General features: G+C 40.6%; 1 protein-coding gene across 1 annotated transcript in view; it reads right to left on the reverse strand.

Annotated features, from left to right (window-relative positions):
* thsd7ab (thrombospondin, type I, domain containing 7Ab) overlaps window positions 1-14,682 on the reverse strand; it is a gene marked incomplete at both ends in the record, with an annotated part of 244,564 nt that overhangs the window by 43,146 nt on the left and 186,736 nt on the right. The window contains 4 exons of the mRNA XM_079240505.1: window positions 8,813-8,954; window positions 10,341-10,494; window positions 12,038-12,171; window positions 13,611-13,789. Of these exons, the coding sequence (XP_079096631.1) occupies window positions 8,813-8,954; window positions 10,341-10,494; window positions 12,038-12,171; window positions 13,611-13,789 (609 nt within the window). The remainder of the gene's footprint in view (window positions 1-8,812; window positions 8,955-10,340; window positions 10,495-12,037; window positions 12,172-13,610; window positions 13,790-14,682) is intronic.

The following is a 14,682-nucleotide window of genomic DNA, read 5'->3' on the forward strand; positions in this document are numbered from 1 at the left end:
AACCTGATCTCCTTTCTGCTTAAAACGCAACCCTGGTTGGACTAAGACCATTTGGCTTCAATGATCTTTAGTTAATAAAAATGGAGCTGACCGGATGAATAGCTGTGTAACATCTAATACATAAAAGTAAGTAAATCCTTTTAAAATCAATTCTGAAACAGTCACTGTAACAGGTGACAGAAATCTGTTAAAACTGGAGGTTTATCATACTTCTGTCACCTTTTAGTCACAGAAGTGGTAAAAATGTGACTTAGTAAATCAATCTGGATTAAGGCAATGCTGAAATTAACATGAAGGGTTTTCCAGGACTTTAGCAATCCGCTTAACTTAAAAGAAATTGACTTCATAAGTGACTTCATAACAAACGGTCTGTAGTGTCGGATCTAAAACCACTCCAAGATTCCTGGCATCTGGAGAACAGTGAAACACGTGTGGTTAAATGATCCAAATGAAGCAATAGCCTAATACAAAAATATTTGTTTTGTTTTCATTTAGGCTCAAAAGTTTTGTTGATCAGTCTTTTACTTTTTTCTAACAAAAGACTCCAGTGGGACTCCAGTGGGACTCCAGTGGGGCGATGTACTTTAATTTAAAATGGAAGTAAATATGGATATCATCTGCATAAAAATGAAAGGTAATGTTGTACTTCCTAAAAATTTATACCAGAAGCAGCCACCCAAGCAACAACTAAAGGTGGTTAAAAGTGAAGCCTATATGGAAACCCACGAGGGGCTCCAAAAGGGAGTCCCATGTTAGGCAGATGGCTGCCCTCCCTGAGCCGGGTTCTGTCTGAGGTTTTCTTACTGTTAAAGGGGAGTTTTTTCCTTCCCACTGTCGCCGCGTGCAGCTCAGGATGGGTGATTGGATCGAAGTCATTACTCGATGCAATCAGTTGGTTTCTATTATAGGATATGTATGAATTGGCTTGAAATGATGTGTATGTTGATTTGTGTATGTAAAGTGCCCTGTGACAACATTGTTGTGAAGTGGCGCTGTACAAATAAAGTTGAATTGAATTGAATTAAAAAGACCAACCTCACAGCAGGAATAAACATGTTTACAGCCTGGTATAAAATAAACATTTTAGGTTCAATAGGTCAAGTTTAGCTTCATGACATCTGTGAGTGAATTTGTTTTAAACTCATCTGATTGGAAGGAATTTAATCTTGACATTTGGAATAATTGGGGGTGTGTCGGTTTGACTGACAGATATCCGACTGCAAGAGGCTGGCTTTTAGCATAACTGCTGCTTTTAGCAAACAGCATGATTTAGCTTTAGCTGCCTATCTCCGTTAGCTGGTTAGCTCCTCTGGCTTAGCTCAAAAAGCTCTTAGCCACATCATCCACCCCAAACTGCTGTACGAAATATGTTGGTTTTTGGAAGGGAGACTGAGTAAAATATATATTGTTATGTCTTGTTCTGCCCACATGCTCAGTAACAATGGGTTAAACCAATATATATCAATCCCTGGCATAATTTCCTGAGATCTTAATGATATTTCTGTGACTGATTTTGGTCAAATTGCACACAGAAGATGTAAAACAGCTCCTATAACCACCATGGATTTCCACCTCTGTTCACAATGACCTGTTTTAAGGTGTAATCCGCTCCACACTGTCCCTCTCTAATGCTGGGTTGGTCTCTTCACAGAGCACACAGTACATAACCCCAGGGCTGACATTACGATTTCAAGATGGCCGCCGAGGAGCAGGCACACTGTTTGGCAGGTCCTGTGTGTTTGCCCCAAAAGCTTTCTAAAAACATCAAAAGACCTTGGATTTGGCCATCAAAATGTTTGTTTGTGATCTTCATATCTGTCTATCTTCTCCTGAGTTTGACATGCCCTAGAAAAAAGAGTAATCTAATCCTCTATCCTGCCAAGCAGAGTCAATACATTCTCTTCACAAGACTGCTGGATTGTGGCCATGCTAGGCCTCCACCAGGTAAAAAAGATCAAATGGACTCTTCTAGACCATTCCTGGGAATTGTTCATCTTGTGATGATGCTGCTTCTGGCGGGTGATGTTGAAAAAATCCTGGGCCTTCTGTGAACTATGAATTGCAGCTACCTGGGCTAACGCCTGGGCTACCTGGGCTACCACCTGGGCTACCACCACTGCAGCTACCTGGGCTACCACCTGGACTACCACCACTGCAGCTACCTGGGCTAACACCTGGGCTACCACCTGGGCTACCAACACTGCAGCTACCTGGGCTAACACCTGGGCTACCACCTGGGCTACCAACACTGCAGCTACCTGGGCTAACATCTGGGCTACCACCACTGCAGCTCCCTGGGCTAACACCTGGGCTACCACCTGGGCTACCACCACTGCAGCTACCCGGGCTACCACCTGGGCTACCACCACTGCAGCTACCTGGGCTAACACCTGGGCTACCACCACTGCAGCTACCTGAGCTACCACCTGGGCTACCACCACTGCAGCTACCTGGGCTAACACCTGGGCTATCACCACTGCAGCTACCTGGGCTAACACCTGGGCTACCACCTGGGCTACCACCACTGCAGCTACCTGGGCTACCACCTGGGCTACCACCACTGCAGCTACCTGGGCTAACACCTGGGCTACCACCTGGGCTACCACCACTGCAGCTACCTGGGCTACCACCTGGGCTACCACCACTGCAGCTACCTGGGCCAACACCTGGGCTACCACCTCTGCAGCTACCTGGAGTCCCATCTCAGGTTGGCCCTGTATGTCAACCAGATATTTTTGATCTGCAACCACAGGTAGCAGAGTGGAAGGTAAATGGTTCCTCACCATTTGTAAAATTACAATCATTAAATCCTGCAATTAAAAAACAGAATAAGATGCACTTCTGCCAAACCCTTAACAATGCTAAAGTAATATGGGATCCACGATCAAAGCCAAAAGGAATTTTAATAGGTCATGTTAACATTCGCAGCATTGTTAATAAAATGGAGCAAATAGAGCATTTGCTAAGTGACTCTAATATTGATATACTTGGAATATCAGAAAGTTGGCTGACTCCTACATCACCAACAGCAGCTGTGAATATACCAGCATACCATGTATTCAGACGAGATAGAGGCTCAGGAAGAGGTGGAGGTGTATTAATTTATGTAAGAAATAATTTGAAATGTGAGCTAATCAGTTGGCCAGAGGAAGTTAATGTTGAATGCATTGGTCTGAATGTAACACTGTCCTCCACCATGTCTTTCACTGTGATCTGTATGTATCGACCTCCATCTGCTAAGGATGTTTTTATGATCAACTTGAGAACATTTTAAAACGTTGCAATTCCCAAAAGGAAATGATTTTTATGGGTGATCTTAATGTTAACTGGGACAGCAAACCCGATAGGAGAAAATTAAAACAACTTAGTGATAAGTACAATTTAATGCAAGTTATAAATGGACCAACAAGAATAACAAATATGTCAAAAACAACAATCGATTTAATTTTTACAAATAAACCGGAAAGAATTTTGAAGACTTATAATCTCCTATCGGGTCTTTCTGACCACAATTTTATTTTCTGCTCAAGAAAAATTAAGAGGCAGCATCCAATGACTACTGACAAAGGCCGAACCAATCGTTTTACACCTAAACATTTGCAACAGCATTTAAAAAGTGAACTAGAAAAATGTAATTGGTTCAATGTCTTGGAAAATTTGGACACCGAGGTTTGCTCTAACAACTTTATTAAAAGTGTCAATGAAATTCTCGCACAGTTTACAAAAGAGGCCAAAACTAAAAAACCTAAGGATAATCTTCCTTGGTTTAACAGTGATAGTAAAAAATTGATGAAGGAAAGAGACAGAGCACTAAAAAAATGTCTCAAAACAGGGCTTACATGTGATCGGCAGATTTTTACATCACTCCGCAATAAAGTGATAAAACATTTACGTAAAGCTAAAGCTAATTTCTATATTGGCATTATAAAAGGTGCTAATGGAAATGGGAAGGTAATATGGGATAATCTGAATAAACTCCTAAGACGCAATACAAATGGACCTATTAGGGATCTGCAGCTTCAAGTAAATGCTACACTGACAGATGATTTAGGCAAAATTGTTAATTTGTTTAATACATTTTTCATTTGCTCAGTTGAAGAATTAACAAAGAATCTTAAATGCCCTGTAATCGCTAATACTTCTTTAGATCCCACTAAACCTGTATTTAATATACAAGAAATCTCTGTCCCTGAAGTTATAAAAACAATAGCGTCTTTAAAAAGTTCAAAAGCTAGAGATACATTTGGTCTGACAACACATTTCTTAAAACTTCATAAAGAAGCCCTTGCAAGTCCAATTGTACATATAGTAAACCAGTCTATTAAACAAGGAATAGTGCCATCATCATGGAAGATTGCAAGGGTCACCCCAGTTTTTAAATCTGGAGACAAAACAAAATCTGAGAACTATCGACCAATAAGTATATTACCAGTGATTTCAAAAATAGCAGAAAAATGGGTTGCTGCACAACTAACTCAACATCTAAACAATAGTGAAACATCTCTTCATCCAATGCAGTTCGGTTTTAGGAAACATCACTCCACAGAGACTGCCACCTTTTATTTTCTAGAAAATTTAAAACATCTACTTGACATGGGCGGCTTTGTGGGCGCTGTGTTCCTTGACTTGAAACGTGCTTTTGACACCATCAATCACAATGTGCTCCTTGCTAAACTAACACAATTTAATTTTTCTAACAGTGCTCTCTGCTGGATTAAATCATATCTGTCGGACCGGCAACAAGCTGTACAAATAGAACATTTCCAATCTACTTTTCTACCTTGTTCTGCTGGAGTCCCACAAGGCTCAATACTAGGACCAATCCTATTCAGTTTATATGTCAATAACTTACCCAATGTATGTAAAACTGTGAAAATCCAATTATATGCGGATGACACAGTATTATATGTTCATGCAAAAACCAAAAGTGAAGCCGCTGCAATACTCTCTGGTGCTATGGTGCCAGTATCTCACTGGCTCCATGACGCTTGTCTACATCTTAATACAAAAAAAACAGTTTGTATGTCTTTTTCCCGGCAGCCAGCAGAGCCCGAACAACCATTTGTGTTAGTCAATGGAGAGAGACTGGATGTGGTGGAACAATTTAAATATCTTGGAGTAGTTTTTGATTCTAATCTAAATTTTAAGCAACATGTGAAAAAAGTATTGCATGTGATTAAATTTAATCTGTCAAACTTCAAGCATATAAGACCCTTTCTGACCACAGAAACAGCTAAGGCTTATATGCACGCCATGATATTTAGTCATATCACCTACTGTTATACCACTTGGTCTCACACTTCAGAGGCCATTTTGAAGCCACTAAAGTCCCTCTTTAAGAGAACACTGAAAACTCTGGACAAAAAGCCATTACACTACCATTATTGTAACATTCTAAGTAAGTATAATATTTTGGATTTCGAAAGTTATCAAATTTTTATGGATGCTTGCCTTATTTTTAAAGTTGTAAATGGACTTAATCCTCCTCCCTTAATGGATTTTATAGGTAAAAAACCTAGTGATCGGCCAAATACCAGAGCATCGACCAGAGGAGACTGTAACGTACAGCGGCGTAGGACAAAATTTGGTCAAATGGTGGGGTCAATCAGAGGCTCACAAACCTGGAACACACTGCCAGCCCATGTCAGGAACTGTGGCACGTATTCAGCCTTTAAAACAGCTCTGAAACACTGGCTGAAAACCAACCAAGCATGCTCACACTAGGTTTTTTTTTCTTTTTTTCTTTTCTTGGGGCCTCTTAAACTCTGTGAGATTTGTCTATTGTTGTCTATTGTTATGATGTAATGTCTGTATTGTTTTTTTGTTTTCTTGTGTTGGGACTACGTGTTATCTGTCCTTTCCTGCCTTAGGACTACGGATGTAAATTAGCTTTGTGCTAACTCCGGCATATTTACATTGAAGCTTTTGCCGATGTGTTGATGAATATGCATTGTCCTAATTTAAATAAATAAATAAAAAAAAAAAAATTAACATGAACAGCAATTCCAGCTCAGACTTACAACCACTGATGTCATAAAGAAATATTTCACTAGCAGTATTATACCCAAATACTTCCATTTCCCCTCCTTTGCAGTTTTATCACAGACGGTTGGCACTGATCCATCTTTCAGGCACATTACCATCATGAGTCATGTAGAACTGGTCCAGGTTGTTAAAACATCATACTACAGAGCGTAACAGCCAGCTGGCAGGTTTATACCCCAGTCAAAACTAATAAAAGTAATCTCTGCCACATATTGGCTCCATAAACACTGTGCATCACTGAAGCTTCGTCTCTCTGTCTTATGCTTTTAGTGGCGAACATTAAGGATGCTTACTTATATAATAAAGATGAAGATGAGAAGGCTGGATTTAGCTGGGAGTGTGACACACTGCAAAGCTGAACAGAGCACTGACTCAGTTACTTCCAAACCTACGGGCTCAAACAAAGTGCCATGGTTGGCTTTTCCAGAGTTTTTGAGTTGACATTAACTTCAGACATCCTTATATACATGCTCTGCAGCAGAGGAAAAGTGTTTTTTTCCCCCTTTCATAAGAAGCTCCCTTTAAGGCAAAGAACTGGAGCACGTTCAGTTGGACTACAACCTAATTAAAGCTCAATAAAAACAAAACTGAAGGCAATAAGACCCCAAAACAAGCAGCGTTGGAGAGCATCTGCAGCGACAACCTGACAAAGCATGTTTAAGGCTTGCAGACCTCAGGAACTAGATGACTTCAAAGCAATTGCTTATTTTTGCATAATAAATAACGGTGAAAATACAACTCCTGTTAATGTTTGTCATGAAAAAAAAGGCTTTTCAATGCAATGTGTTTGTTTAACTCTTTGAAATAGAGAAAAAAAAGTCCCCTTCAGTCACATCCAAATAGCTTATTTTTAAATGTGCAGCAAGCGTGAGCAGAGGCAAAGAGCTTTGCCCCAAAACCTGTAGACCAGACTGCAGAATAAAACCAGGAGAGGACTGACGTTTTCACCTCATAAGAAACCTGATTTCACTTGAAACAGAAAAACTCAGCAGAGATGTTGTTGGGAAGTATCCAGAAGTTTCAGCCATCACATCTCATGCACACTTCAGAATGAGAAACAGCAGCACTGTGCTGACATGTCGACACATTCACATGACCCTTATTAATAATAATAATATTAATAATAATTTTCTAAAAAAAAATTACTGCATATAAAGACAGCAAAACAATATAAAAAATGATTAACGAACAAGACTGCTGACACTCACAAAAATCCTTGTGCTATTGGAGCGCTGTATCTGGGAATATTTAGATGGATATACATGACATGCATAGAAAGTGAGCTCTTATAGCTGCCTGATGACTCAGCAGCGGCAAGTCTGACTTGTATATGCCAAACTGTCAGTTTGACTCCAAAACATCTCCACTATAAACTTTTTCTTCTTCTTGTTCACCTTAAAATCATCAAAAAATATTTTCTTGTTCGTTTGAAGATGGATTTTTCATCAAAGAGATCAATAAAAGCATCTGAAAATCTCTGGTAAACCCAACAAATCCGTGCGGTCAGGGAATAAAAGATGCATCCAGGCTAGTTTTCCCAGATAAACATCAGCAGACAGATTCCAAGCCTTACAAGTCTGAACTTTGCTCCCTCGCAAAAATGACATCTTTGGTGAGAAAAGACGGCATTTTATCCCAGACTTACGGCAACAAAAAAAAAAAAAAAGCTTCCTGCAACAAGAGGGAGGCTGAGGTATCACTCATGAAGCACGCTATCTGCTAACAAAGATGAGTGGCTGTTTTTAGCTGCAGAGCTCGTTTGCAACTCGGGGAATTGTGCCTCCTTCTGTCAAGTAGCTTTGTGCCACTCTGGGGACTGAAAATAAGGAGAGTGCAACAAGAAAGAACGATATGAGACGAAGAGAGAGGCGGCACGTAAAAGGAGAGGAAAAAAGTGAAGGATGGAGCAGTTGGGATGCTTTCTGCATCAGAAATGGAAGACTGTGTTTCGCACAATAATAACCTCTGCTCATTTACACTGTACAGTAATATGGCGGGATACCTGCGCGCCACGGTGAATCCAGCTGTAGGGATGATGCCACGTATCCCGGCAGTGGAGTAAATACGCTTCATTACATATTCTTGTGAAATCCGGAGCAGTGAAAGTCTCTCGTTTTGTTTCAAGTTTCAAGTCGGGAAAACAAAAGTTGACCTTTGCACATGCTGATGTGGAGGTGTGATCTCCTGCAGATGAGAGCATGGGAACGCTGCCAGATGAAATCGCTTTTGGAAATCTTGTTATTTTAAGTAGATAAAATGCTTTTTCTTCCCCTGTTCTTGGCAATCAACCCTGAGGAAAGCATCTAACCACAGTGGCAAACAGCCAAACGTGTTGCTTGAACTTGGCATCGACCGGGTTTTAATGCTGGTAGAAGACTAACGTAATTTGTGGCCACAGAGAAATCTGGAGCTCGAGTGATGAACAACCGACACCAGAATCTGCTCAAGCCTGTTGTCAGAGAGCAGCTTTACAAAGATCCGCTGTGAGTTTCATTAACACATCATCATCATCACATGAACTCTGATGAAGATAAGCTAAATCTGCAATGACCTCATCTGAAGAAGTGAAACGGTAACGGCAGGTGAAAATAAACACGTGAGAGTTGTTTCTAGATTGAGGATCTTATTCTGAGATGTGCTTGCAGTGGTCATGACAGTTTTAAAGCTCATATCTGAAGAACTGTTGCCAAAACAAAGTAAAAAGCACCAGCAGGGCTTCCGCTTCCACAGAAAAAAAACAACAACTTTTCTTCTACGTTTTCTGTACCTGTGATGTTGTAGAAGTAGTTGAAGCAGTTGAGATTCAGACTACAGGGTTCTGTGTTGGTCATCTCTGGACAATCTCTTCCCGCACCAGGGGATCGAAGAGGGTACGCGGTCCGCTCGCGGTTTTTGGTTCTGGTGCAGGGCTGGAAAAGAGACATCCCGTTAAAAAAAGAGAAAATAAAAACTCTGAAAAATGAATAAATGATGAAGCAGTCCATCATTTACAGAGTGGTATGAGCTCGAACCAGACTTATCCCCGACCTGGAACTGAGCTGTGGGGAACGTTAAATGTGCCGTGTGTCTTTGCCAGCTTTATTTTCAGAAATCGTACCCTGCTTCTCTTCCTGTTCTTTATTGAAATACAAAAACAGGAAACAAAGCACATTTCCCTTCACCAGCTTCTTTCCAAAACTCTGAATTGGATTTTTCCAGGAGGAAACGACTGGAGGACTGAAAGAGATATTCTGCTGGATTGGTGAACCATCACATTCTCCTGGCTTGCAGAGAGGAGCGCTGGAGGAGGAAATGACAGCCGTCTGAATGGCTCCATCGCTGGCACAATGAATAAAACATCTGGGAGGCCCCGCTGGTGCCACTGCAGACTGCATGTTGGGACTGACATGGCTGGTAGTTGGTGCGCCTTGGTGCGCCGAGCACTCTGGGAGAGAATGAGGTGTGATTAACAATGGCCAGGGTGCTGCTGGGAGAACAGTGGGTGAAACCAGAGCAGTTAAAGCAGCTTTTTAGTGGAAGAGAGAGGCGTCAGGACTGAAGGAGCTGGGAAGGATGCTCTGACATGACACCGACACATTAAAAAAACATGGGCAAACTCTGCTTTTACACTCTAACCTGGAGTTTTCAGGGGTTATTATTTCTTAGAAAGCGCTCCATTAGTATGTATCGTAGACACTTTTTGGTTAATTTAAAATGTTAAACAAATGATGAAATGCTGAATAGATGCACATGTGCATTCAAATGTTTAGAGAAAGTCAAATTAAATTCACCTGGAAAAGTCAGAGTGGATTGGATTATAAACTCATTCTGACATCATGGAAAAAGCTAAATATACAAGTAGTTTATGTTCACATGACATGCCAGTTTTATGACACAACTAGTTTGTTTCAGTGTGGCTGTCTGCCAGATGATGTTCATAAACTACACACCGTATTTCTAGCTTCTATATGCAGGTCTGCACATCATTAAATGTAAGTAGGAAACCTGCTCCCAAGTTTTAAATCTTTATTATAAATCATCTTCCTTCCCTGCTGAATGCACAGTGCACACAGTGTAATATAGGTGATATATAAGCCACTTCCTGCTGCTTCTCTCTTCATGTATCTCCTTTATTCCTCCGTGGTGGACAAGAAATAACCTGTTGACAAAGCTTCACAATAAAAGCGGGCAGCGAAGCTTTGAATATCCTGAGCCTCAGGGAGAATATTTAGGACAAAATAAAGATATCAAGATGAATCTCAGAGGGCTCCACAGACTTTGAGCTGCTGTTTTTCAGATGAGGGTTCAGGTCTCACCAGGGTGCAGCGGCTCCAGCCGCCCCAGTCGCTCAGCACGCAGTCCTCTGGGCAGGGGAGCTGACTCTCCCTGGCGCCCAGCGGCATCTCCTCTGGGTCGCACAGGTAGTCCTCCACAGACTCGGACGGGCCATCGACGGTGTTGAGCATGCACCTGTGGGATTATGTAAAAAGAATTTCATCCATTTTAGTAATCAGGCTGCATTTGGGAGAGAAAAACGTCAGACGTTGTGTTTTAAACCGATCTGAGAGTTAGCAGGAACATTGAGCGCCTGGCAACCATCGTGTTGGCTGAACTTCTAGCCATTATGAGGTCACATCTTTGAGATGGGCTTGGTCTTTCCCAGCTGCCTCTGAAGGCATCGTTCCTCTGCTTCTTATTTAAGCAGCAGTCTTCAGTTCTCTTCTGTGTGAATCCGAAGCAGCTTAGTCTGTTTTGGCTTTTTGTGAATTTGTTGCTCTTTCCTCCCAGGATTTTTGTACCTGCCTGCATGATCTTTGTCGCCTCCAGCTTCTCACATCTTGTGGTTCTTGTGGATTATTTTTGGATCTTGGACTGTTCTGTCAGAATGGATGTGGATTCTGGACTAGGCTTGGTTGCATGGATGGAAAGGAACAGCGGACTCTATCTGTGTCGGAGTATTCCAGCCCCGTTAACCATCCAGTTTGCATTCCAGATAAACGCCTGTTCACCTGTCGCCTGCAGCATTCCTGCAAGGATTTCATAATTTCCTCCGGTTCGTTTCCTCACTGCTAAATCATCCAGTTCAAGTCATTTAGAGATTCTCACCACTGTTTTCTCACTTCCACAGAGGAGCCTGATGCCAGAGCCAGAGCCACACATGGCTGGCAGGAAACACCTGCCAGAGTCGCAACAAACTAAATGATTCGACTCAGAGGATTCTGGTCTACAGCGGGTCCAATCTGAACAGTTTGCAACTGTGAGCTAAACATGGAGATGAAACTATGGCTGTTTTGGGTTTCATATTTTGTCTTATGCAAGTATACTGCAGAAATACACTGCAACAATGGAGGCAGAATGAACACCAGACGAGGCAGAAGACTCTTAACGCCATCGCTATTTATTTACCCACAATGCAGGAAGTAACTTTTTATTTAGTCCAGTTTGTAGTCCTCTGCTTAAAACGGGCGGAGACCTTTAATTCTGATCTTTAATCAGAATTAAATTTGTTTGGCGCATTCACATTTTCCCAAACAATCAGACTAGAATTCAAATTAAAAAAAAAAAAAAGCTGATGAAAATGTGGCCTAAATTTACTCCCATCATAAACAGGTTCATACTTTTTGAATGATTTTATCTGTAATCTCTTCCAAGATACAGGCTTTTGATTTTTTGGTATCAAAACGTAAAACAAACAAACAAAAAAACCTCCTAAAAAAAACACCTAAAAGGTTAATATATTAAAAGTAAGCTAAAATAATTCTCTTAAGTTTACGTATCATTTTCTGTGGATGCGACACTGTTAAACGAACTAACAGATTATTTATTCACTGAATCAAACCATATAAAATTAAGATAAATTAAGATAATTATTTAAGATAAATTAAAAAATTTTTTAATTAGTTTTTTGTTAATATTTGAAAAATACTAAGTGGGTGCAAATGTTATATAGTTATAAGCATAAAAAGAATACAAACAAAAATACAAGAAAAGAGTCAAGAATTTTGACAAATACCTGACTTTTCTGGTCTGGACCCCCTCCCCGCAGTTCTCCTTCAGATCCACATTGCTGACTTTCCACACACTCCAGGGCTCGGCAACCCACACATACTGATTGCAGTCACTCTGACAGGGCACCACCTCATACACCTGAGGACAGTAAGAGCCTTTAGCTGAACAGAACAGATGCTGAAATGCAGCAGATTTAACTTTGTGTTACATTTTCTTCCTAAAAGAGAAATCTCAAACTGCATGGCTACAAACTACAACCATCAGGACCAAAAAGATTAAAAAAAAAAAAAGGATTTCCTTCTTGGTCTTAGGCATGCAAGTCTGTCAGCTAAAGTTTGCTTAATTCACAGTGATTCTCCGGCTCGCCTCGCTGAGATTTAACCCAACCAACAAGATTATTTCTGCCCCAGAGAAGATCTGCCTCTGAGAGAACCTCTGCAGAAATGCAACCTATGCGAGCTTTGGGACTTTGTTTACAGAATATCGTGAGCATGCACGCTTATCTATAACTGACCCACTGACACGAAGGACATATAACATCTGTGACTACATAACGGACTGCTGAGGAAAGCAGCTCTTACCTGGGCCTGTAGCGATGGGCCATGTCCGGGAAGGTGTGCAGTGGTTTAAAAGGAGACAGACAGATTAATGAGCATAAAGCCAACTGTTCATCTAGTGCAGAACTTATGATTAATGCAACATTTGAGAGGATGTAATCAGAAACGGAGGCTGCTAGTATGAACCTAACAGTTGCATCCTGCACAGTGCAGATCCATACAGCCTCATATGAAGCTGCTGATACTCACAAGAACAAAAAAACACTTCATTTCTGCAAATTAAGAAACCCATAAGGACTAAATGTTAGATGGTGTCCGTTTATTGCAGCTGCTGCTTTCTGCAGTGAATGAACGCAGCAGTAATGAGCTGGAGGTAAAGAAGAGCGGCGTGGATTTTATTGTTCATTAGCACCTCCTCTCTGCGGTTGGAAATGACTAATTGTCATCATAACAGCAAACACACAGAAGCACAGTTCATAAAAAATAAAACCAGTAAAAGTTCTTACTTTAAGCTAGAGCTCTGCGACACTGTAAACGTTGGTATCCGTCTCATTTCAACTAAATCCAGGGTAAGTATTGTTGATACCAATATCAACACTGATACTTTTTGCTTCAAATTATTTAATGATTTTGCCTTTATTTATTGATCATAATTATGATCATAATAAAAAAAAAAGTCCAAAATGTTTTGTTAAATAAAACAGTTTTTTATTAAAGAAATTTTAATTTGTTTTGTTTGTAAACAATAAAAAACATCAACATAAATAATGTTAAAAAATGATAAAAATAACTCAGTTCCTCTCTTTGCATCACAGTAAAAAGCAAAACCTGCGACTGGTTGACTCATTCGTATTCTTTAGGTTTTATCCTCGGCAAGAAAAATAAGGATCTCATCATGCTGGTACTGAACGATACAGATACTTGTCTTGGTATCGATACTGTCGATATTTGTGTAGATATGCCCAGAACTTTCCATCTTACAATCTCCTGCACAGTACAGTTCAGCCCCCTTATCGGTACCTGGTTGATGTGATCCAGTTTCGGGCATGGCCGGCCTCCGTTGTAAGGTTTTTCTCGAAGCCATTTAGAGCGAACTTTCACCCCGCTTCCGCAAGACTTGCTGCAACGCGACCAGTTGGACCATTCGCTGAGTTTACAGTCTGACGGACAGGGGATGATGCACGCCTCCTCAATGTAGCCTGAAGGGATGACAACACAGAAAGTGTCTAGTTTTTCCTTCCTTCTCAAAGAGCCAAGGTCTTTGTTTTGCCTTTAAATCAAAGAAACTGCTCTGATAATTGTTAACACTGCTTCAACAAACTCCTGGACGACGTACGATCCAGCGTTTTCTTATTACTGCAAAAGGAAAAAATATTATTTCAAAAAGAACTTTGAAATCAACATTTCTGTTCTCACTTTTCATCCAAGCAGCAGGACATCAGCCTCACAGGGTGAAAAAATGTCTAAAGAAAAGGAAAATCAATGCTCCTGATTCTTGATGCCTCTTGTTTTCTTTATCAAAGCTTATAAAAAGCAAACGTCTTGATCCTTAAAACCTCGCTTTTCTTTTCTTCAAATGAACAGCCAAGAATTCATGTTTATTCTGAATGAATCTCTTGAATTTGAGTCCAGTGAGACCAAAAAAAAGGGTCCACACTCGGCTTGTTGTTGGTTATATAATCTAAAAATCTATCAAAGCAGCAGTTGTGTCCCAAAGCAAAGTTCATTAGTTTGATTCAGTTTTCTGCCGATCACTTGGTCATGTAAAGGGTGGGCAGGGTGTATTATGTTATTTGTATTATTTATCATTTTGTTTTAGTCTTCCCCACCTCTGAACACACACACACACACACACACACACACACACACACACGCGTGCGCACACGCTCACGCTACATTACAGTCAAACGTACTAGAATAGATCACTATATTTTTTTTAATTGCTGAGAAAAAAACTGTTTAATAGACTAAATATATAATTGTTTATGTAAGAACACCTACCTATAAGCAAGTGTACCTTTTGATTAATAACTAGAAAACCACTGGGAGAACGCAGACCTTTGTCCAGAAGCTCATTTCCACCCATAATGTG

This window comes from Telmatherina bonti (assembly GCF_933228915.1).
Source record: "Telmatherina bonti genome assembly, chromosome: 5".
In the NCBI taxonomy this organism is placed as follows: Eukaryota; Metazoa; Chordata; class Actinopteri; order Atheriniformes; family Telmatherinidae; genus Telmatherina; species Telmatherina bonti.